General features: G+C 38.6%; 1 protein-coding gene across 1 annotated transcript in view; it reads right to left on the minus strand.

The window, feature by feature from the left end:
- Positions 1–458: 458 nt before the first annotated feature.
- Positions 459–9,028, minus strand: part of GTF3C3 (general transcription factor IIIC subunit 3) — a 58,270-nt gene continuing 49,700 nt past the window's right edge. The window contains exons 16-18 of the mRNA XM_073642334.1: positions 3,144–3,268; positions 814–966; positions 459–695 (exon numbers count right to left, since the gene is read on the minus strand). Of these exons, the coding sequence (XP_073498435.1) occupies positions 573–695; positions 814–966; positions 3,144–3,268 (401 nt within the window). The 3' untranslated portion in view covers positions 459–572. The remainder of the gene's footprint in view (positions 696–813; positions 967–3,143; positions 3,269–9,028) is intronic.

Below are 9,028 nucleotides of genomic sequence, written 5' to 3' on the forward strand. Positions count from 1 at the left end.
TAGGTAGCACATGTTCAGAAGCAGCATGTAGGATGCTATACAGCAGTATTGAGCAGTGTAGCTCTGGGGTGAGATAAAACAGTTACTGGAAAGCAGCAGCATATGGGTGTGTCTCTCTGCTGCGCTCTATAGACTTTAATAGGCAGCAGTAATCTGATCCCTCAGTGAGTTGACAGGCCGTCTTATCTTGAGAATGATGGATCGTGGATACATTTTTGAATGCTCAGTTAGAGCGAAAAGTGTCTCATAAGTGGAGAAAGAAGCTTATCTCACTACTAAAACACATTACAAACTTTCTTATGATCGCCGATACTATTCTATTGATTTAGGAAACGTTTTTTTGAAATGACAGCGATCATTTACTTATACGTTTGCTGCTCCTGAAAACAGGTTTGACTCCTTTTTAAAAAAATGGAACGGTTCACCTATCTCCAGTATCAAAAAGACAGAAACAGAAGCAACGCCGTGACCAAATTTATTTTGTGTTTTTTCTTAATCTACACACAAAAAAAAAAAACTTGGACTATGGTTGTAGAAACTTTTAATGTAAAATTGTAAAGAGAAAAATAACATTAAATAACACAATAAGTATACAAGAGCCTCCGCGCCATCTCTGTGTTACCACTGCCCTGGTAAATGAGAGATAAATTGAAAGCAATATCTCTCCGAAGATCAACCTGGTCCTCATCAATTCCCTGGAAAAATAAAAATAAAAAATACAAAATATTACTCTGGTTTGTAACTGATTGGAACAGGAAATATATTTCCAGCTAAGTTAAGAGAAAAACTCAAAAGGCGCATCAGTGACCGTACCGTTAACTGCAGTGGAGGCAGCTCGAGCGCCTGCTGGTAATAGTGCACGGCGAGGTGCGTCAGACCCATCTGGTGCAATGCACGGCCCAGGTTGTAGAAAGTCTCCTGGCAGGAGCCACGTAAATCAATGTACTTATTCAAAAACGAAAAACCCTAAAAAAGAAGAATGAAAAAAAAAAAAAAAAAAAAGTGTAAAATGTTTTTATCACAATTTGCCCTGCAAAAAATGATACAGTTATATGGTAGGAGCCATCAGCTGTTCAGTTTTTAAGGAGTATATGAAAGGGAATCCATCAGCAGATTTTTGTTATGTAGTCAAAGAACAGCATGATGTAGGGGCTGATACCCCGATTATAGCAATGTATCACTTAATGAGCTGCTTGCTGCAGTTTTGATACAATCCTTGTTTTCTCTGCTGCATATCTAGCGGTTCTCAGAATGTTGAGCTGTGTGTAACCCCACCCACATCACTGATTGGCAGTGTACACAAGAAACTGCCAATCAGTGCTGGGGGCGGGGTTACACAGATTAGCTGGACTGCCTGGCACACAACACCTAGTCCTCTAGTGATAATCTCCTGCTGATAAAACACCAATTATATTGAAAACCACGGCACACAGCATAATAAGTGACACATTCCTGTAATGAAGCTCTGTGCCTCTACATCATACTCCTCTTAGAGACTAAATAGGGGTTTTCCACCTTTGGGGAAGAATTTTTATTTTATCTTAATTGACAAGATAAATTTTGCATTTGAACATTATTGTAAATTTTCACCGTCTTCCATAGCCTTTGTGTTGCACCGTCTATTGCTGGCTGCAGAATGAGGTAACGGAGAATCAGTCAGTGAGCCCGCTATATGACTGTCTGGTGGGATTTGTAACTCTTTTCTTTCTGAACTTCTCTCAGCTGATTTCTGACCAGAGAACATAAACTTGAATGTGCTGGAAAAGGAAGATCCTATAAAACCCAAAAGGTGCACTTTTTTTTTTTTTTTAAACCCCAAATATATGCATTTAAATAAAAAAAAACAATTCACCTCAAAAGGTGGACAACCCCTTTAATTCCTAACCCCTTTATGTATACAGACAGCTTTATTTAAATTCCGTTGTTGATCACCGACAGTGACATTTAATTGGCTGAGTTTCTAGTGCCTACGACACAATTGTGGGGGGCCGGCGGGTTACTAGCCCAGCTGAACTCCATCGCTGCCATGATGATCCTCCTATTAAAGTCCAGGCAGCTGCCATGCTGGTCCTTTGTAAAGACCATACAAATTAACACTAAATAAAAAGGTCCATATCTCTCGAACAGTATGGCGCATTTTTTTTTTTTTTTTAAAGAAAAACAGAATATTTAGGGGAGCAGGGTGAATAAAATTAAATTAAAAACTGGTCTCTTTTGACCAGGTGACAGGTCCTCTTTAACCACTTCAAGACCAGGCAATTTCCTCTTCTTCTGCCATGAGCCATACCTTTTTTATTTTTCCATTAATATGGCCGTATCAGGGGCTTGTTTTTTGTTTGTTTTTTTGCAGGACAAGTTGTGTTTTCGAAATACATCATTTATTTTAATCATGTGAAAAAAAAAATCCAAGTGTGTTGAAATTGCAAAAAAAAAAAGTTAAACTCCACAATTGATTGATGAAAAAAAAAATACGGAAATTTGTAAGAAAAAAAAAAATTATTATTATTATTTTTTTTTTTGCTTGTGTTGGCATGTTCTGAGACTTGTGATGTTTTCATTTGTTGGGATGTGAGGATCGGTGCGGGCTTATTATTATTATTATTATTATTTTTATTATTATTTATTGTGCATTTTTTATTTATTTATTGCATTAAATATTGCTGTAAATCTGGCGCTTTGATGCTTTTTTTCTCGTTTCTTTGTTTATTGATTGAATTAATTGATTTTATATTTTGATAGATCAGACTTTTACGAACGCAGCGATACCAAATATGTGTATTTTTTATTATTGTTTCATTTTTAAAAAAAGGGACAAAAAGGGGGGTGATTTGAACTTGAGTTTTGTTTTTTTTTTTTTCATATTTTTAAAACTTTTTTTTTAAACTTTTCATTATATTTAATAGTCCCCTTAGGGGACTTGAAGCTGTGATCATCTGTGCTATATACAGCAGGGCTTCAGCAATGCTATGTATAGAGAAAATCATGATCTCCTATACACGCCAACTTTCACAGGAGGATCATCATGACAAGCACAGGGGTCTTAATCAGACCCCCGGCTGTGATACAAATCCATTGGCGCCCCGCGATCACGTCGTGGCAATGACGCGCCCCCCACTGGCACATGTTAAATGCTGCGGTCTTACCTGAACCAGCAGGGCATGTCTTTTCAGCACAAACTTCTGGGACGCCATGTGGACGAATGTTAATCCAATGCAGAGACTGTACATGGGGTCATCAGGCTTCATCCGATAGGCCTGCACATACTGCGCTGCAAAGTGTTAAAGGCAATGTCATCCTATCAGCTGAATACAACTGCACGACTAAATAAGAAAAAAAAAACGACATATATTTCTGCATCGAGACCCAGCAGCATTGTCTTTTGTACTTGTGTAAAATAGGAGAAAAGTTAAACTTACGTCATGGGTCGTGTCCCTGAGACCGCATCTTTCCCGGCTGATGATGACTGATTTAATCAGCCATCATGTGCCTCTAACAGCAGCAAGTGAAGCTCCGCTCGCGGCTGTTAACATGAGCCGGCAGGAGGGAGCATCATTCCATGTCCCCATCGGCGCGCGTCGGTGACGTGATCGTGGGGCAACAATGGTGTACCATGACAGCCGAGGGTCTGCTGCCGTGCTTTTAGCCGGCGTTCATAGGAGATTGCGATTTTGGCTATACACAGCAGAGCTGCAGTCCCGTTAGGTGTAGCACAGGTGATCTGACGATCGCAGCTTCAAGTCTCCTAAGGGGACTATTAAATACAGTAAAAAAAAACATTTTTTTCTATTTTTCACAGATGTTTAGATTGTTTTTTTTTTGCAGGATGAATTATATTTCTGGATGACAATACAATTTACTACAAAAAATGGGGGAAAAAATTCCAAGTGTGATGAAATGGTAGAAAAAAAAAATGCTATTTTGCCATAGTTTTGGGGACTTATTTTTACAATGTTTATTGTATGGTAAAAAAAAAAAGACCTGGAAACACGAGTATTAACGTCAGCACAAACAGAGCGATAACAAACTTGCATATATTTATTATTATTTAAGAAGCGAAAAAAAAAATGAAAATGTTTTATTTTTCTTTCCCAACATTTGTGTCGCTATTCTCCAAGACCCATAAGGTTTTTATATATTTGCACTGATGGAGCGGAGTGAAGACAATGACGAGCTGATGGTTTTATTGATACAAATTTGGGGTACACACGGTGTATTTTTTGGGGAGATGTAGTAAATGAAAGATTACAAATTCTGGGGTTTTGATTTTTTTTCTCTTTACTGAATGGGTTAATTACATTTATATTTCAATAGACCGGACCTTTTATGGACGCGGCAATACTGAATATGTTTATTTTTTTAACGTCTTTATTTCTAACGGGAAAGGGGGAGGGGGGGGGCAAGTAAAACTTTTTTAAAGGGAATAGGTCAGCAGCTTTTGCTATGTAATCGAAGAGCAGCATGATGTAAGGGCAGAGACCCTGATTCCAGTGATGTGTCTTACTGAGCTGCTTGCTGCAGTTTCATAGAATCCCTGTTTTCTCTGCTGTAGATCTAGCAGAGCTCAGAGTGCTGATCTGCGTATAACCCCGCCCACACCACTGATTGGCAGGTTTCTGTGTACATTGTCAGCAAGCTGCCAATCAGTGGTGGGGGCGGGGTTACACACATTAGCTGGACCGGCTTGCACGCGAGACCTAGTCCTGCAATGATAATCTCCTGATAATAAAACACCAATTGTACTGAAACTACAACATACAGTATAGAAAGTGGCACATTCATGGAATCAGGCTCTCTGCTCCAAAATGATGCTGCTCTCAGACTAAATAGCAAACACATGCTGACAGATTCTCTTTAACTTCTTTTTAGTTTTCATAGGGGACTGGAACCTGTGATTGTCCAATCACTTATACTACAGGTGCATCTCGCTAAATTAGAATATCATCAAAAAGTTAATTTATTTCAGTTCTTCAATACAAAAAGTGAAACTCCTATATTATATAGAGTCATTACACACAGAGGGATCTATTATATAGAGTCATTACACGCAGAGGGATCTATTATATAGAGTCATTACACACAGAGGGATCTATTATATAGAGTCATTACACACAGAGGGATCTATTATATAGAGTCATTACACACAGAGGGATCTATTATATAGAGTCATTACACACAGAGGGATCTATTATATAGAGTCATTACACACAGAGGGATCTATTATATAGAGTCATTACACACAGAGTGATCTATTATATAGTCATTACACAGAGGGATCTATTATATAGAGTCATTACACACAGAGGGATCTATTATATAGAGTCATTACACACAGAGGGATCTATTATATAGAGTCATTACACACAGAGGGATCTATTATATAGAGTCATTACACGCAGAGGGATCTATTATATAGAGTCATTACACGCAGAGCGATCTATTATATAGAGTCATTACACGCAGAGGGATCTATTATATAGAGTCATTATACGCAGAGGGATCTATTATATAGAGTCATTACACGCAGAGTGATCTATTATATAGAGTCATTACACACAGAGGGATCTATTATATAGAGTCATTACACACAGAGGGATCTATTATATAGAGTCATTACATACAGAGGGATCTATTATATAGAGTCATTACAGACAGAGTGATCTATTATATAGAGTCATTACACACAGAGGGATCTATTATATAGAGTCATTACAGACAGAGGGATCTATTATATAGAGTCATTACAGACAGAGGGATCTATTATATAGAGTCATTACAGACAGAGTGATCTATTATATAGAGTCATTACAGACAGAGGGATCTATTATATAGAGTCATTACAGACAGAGGGATCTATTATATAGAGTCATTACACGCAGAGGGATCTATTATATAGTCATTACACGCAGAGGGATCTATTATATAGAGTCATTACAGACAGAGGGATCTATTATATAGAGTCATTACAGACAGAGTGATCTATTATATAGAGTCATTACACACAGAGGGATCTATTATATAGAGTCATTACAGACAGAGGGATCTATTATATAGAGTCATTACAGACAGAGGGATCTATTATATAGAGTCATTACACGCAGAGGGATCTATTATATAGTCATTACACGCAGAGGGATCTATTATATAGAGTCATTACAGACAGAGGGATCTATTATATAGAGTCATTACACACAGAGTGATCTATTATATAGAGTCATTACAGACAGAGGGATCTATTATATAGAGTCATTACAGACAGAGGGATCTATTATATAGAGTCATTACAGACAGAGTGATCTATTATATAGAGTCATTACAGACAGAGTGATCTATTATATAGAGTCATTACACACAGAGGGATCTATTATATAGAGTCATTACAGACAGAGTGATCTATTATATAGAGTCATTACAGACAGAGTGATCTATTATATAGAGTCATTACACACAGAGGGATCTATTATATAGAGTCATTACAGACAGAGGGATCTATTATATAGAGTCATTACAGACAGAGGGATCTATTATATAGAGTCATTACAGACAGAGTGATCTATTATATAGAGTCATTACAGACAGAGGGATCTATTATATAGAGTCATTACAGACAGAGGGATCTATTATATAGAGTCATTACAGACAGAGGGATCTATTATATAGAGTCATTACACGCAGAGGGATCTATTACATAGAGTCATTACACGCAGAGGGATCTATTACATAGAGTCATTACACGCAGAGGGATCTATTACATAGAGTCATTACACGCAGAGGGATCTATTATATAGAGTCATTACACGCAGAGGGATCTATTATATAGAGTCATTACACGCAGAGGGATCTATTATATAGAGTCATTACACGCAGAGGGATCTATTATATAGAGTCATTACACGCAGAGGGATCTATTATATAGAGTCATTACACGCAGAGGGATCTATTATATAGAGTCATTACACGCAGAGGGATCTATTATATAGAGTCATTACACGCAGAGGGATCTATTATATAGAGTCATTACACGCAGAGGGATCTATTATATAGAGTCATTACACGCAGAGGGATCTATTATATAGAGTCATTACACACAGAGGGAACTATTATATAGAGTCATTACACACAGAGGGATCTATTATATAGAGTCATTACACACAGAGGGATCTATTATATAGAGTCATTACACACAGAGGGATCTATTATATAGAGTCATTACACACAGAGGGATCTATTATATAGAGTCATTACACACAGAGGGATCTATTATATAAAGTCATTACACACAGAGGGATCTATTATATAGAGTCATTACACACAGAGGGATCTATTATATAGAGTCATTACACACAGAGGAATCTATTATATAAAGTCATTACACACAGAGGGATCTATTATATAGAGTCATTACACACAGAGTGATCTATTATATAGAGTCATTACACACAGAGGGATCTATTTCACGTGTTTATTTCTGTTAATGTTGATGATTGTGGTTTACAGCAAATGAAAACACAAAAGTCATTATCTCAGTAAATTAGAATACTTTATAATAACAGCTTGAAAAATGTTTTTAAAATCCAAAATGTCCTACTGAAATGTCTGTTCAGTAAATGCCTCAATACTTGGTCGGGCTCCTTTTGCATCAATTACTGCATCAATGCGGCAATGTGGCATGGAGGCGATCAGCCTGTGGCATGGAGGCGATCAGCCTGTGGCATGGAGGGATCAGCCTGTGGCATGGAGGGATCAGCCTGTGGCATGGAGGGATCAGCCTGTGGCATGGAGGGATCAGCCTGTGGCATGGAGGGATCAGCCTGTGGCATGGAGGCGATCAGCCTGTGGCATGGAGGCGATCAGCCTGTGACATGGAGGCGATCAGCCTGTGGCATGGAGGGATCAGCCTGTGGCATGGAGGCGATCAGCCTGTGGCATGGAGGCGATCAGCCTGTGGCTGCTGAGGGGTTATGGAAGCCCAGGTTGCTTTGATAGCAGCCTTCAGCTCGTCTGCATTGTTGGGTCTGGGGTCTCTCATCTTCCTCTTGACAATACCCCATAGATTCTCTATAATAGATTCTCTATGGGGTTAAGGTCAGGCGAGTTTGCTGCCAATCAAGCACAGTGATACTGTTGTGTGTAAACCAGGTATTGGTACTTTTGGCAGTGTGGACAGGGGCCAAGTCCTGCTGGAGAATGACATTTCCATCTCCATAAAGCTTGTCGGCAGAGGGAAGCATGAAACGCTCTAAAATGTCCTGGTAGACGGCTGTGCTGACTTTGGTCTTGATAAAACACAGTGGACCTTCACCAGCAGATGACATGGCTCCCCAAACCATCAGTGATTGTGGAGACTTCACACCAGACCTCCAGCAGCTTGGATTGTGGCCTCTCCACTCTTCCTCCAGACTCTGGGACCTTGTGGAGCCTACTGAAACAGACTAAGGGACCTTTTTAAACGCTTAGGAAGCCTTTGCAGGTGTTTTTTGTTAATTATTCTCATTTACTGAGATAATGACTTTTGTGTTGTCATTGGCTGTAAGCCATAATCATCAACATTAACAGAAATAAACACATGAAATAGATCCCTCTGTGTGTAATGACTCTATATAATATAGGAGTTTCACTTTTTGTATTGAAGATCTGAAATAAATTAACTTTTTGATGATATTCCAATTTAGTGAGATGCACCTATATATACTGCAGTGCCATAATATTTCAGTACACAATGTATATTGTGGTTCTCCTATGAAACTCAGTCTGTGGGTGAGTTTCATAAGAATACCAAGACATTAGCAACAGGGGCTTTCAGCAAACCCCGGCCTTCCCAGGTAACCCATCGGTACACTGTGATGAGTGCCGATGCACAAGCACTGGCAAGTGCTCCCTTTTAAATGCTGTTGTTAGATTCACAGCATCAGTTAAATGGTTAACAGCAGCAATCAGAGCTCAGACCCGGCTGCTGCTGTTAAAGACAGATGTCGGCTATATATTAGAGGGGCTTAATGGGAATTTTTACTTGATTTTTTTTTCTTTTTAT

Source organism: Phyllobates terribilis, unplaced genomic scaffold (genome assembly GCF_046119375.1).
Source record: "Phyllobates terribilis strain yellow unplaced genomic scaffold, ASM4611937v1 Scaffold_7__3_contigs__length_470593459, whole genome shotgun sequence".
NCBI lineage: Eukaryota > Metazoa > Chordata > Amphibia > Anura > Dendrobatidae > Phyllobates > Phyllobates terribilis.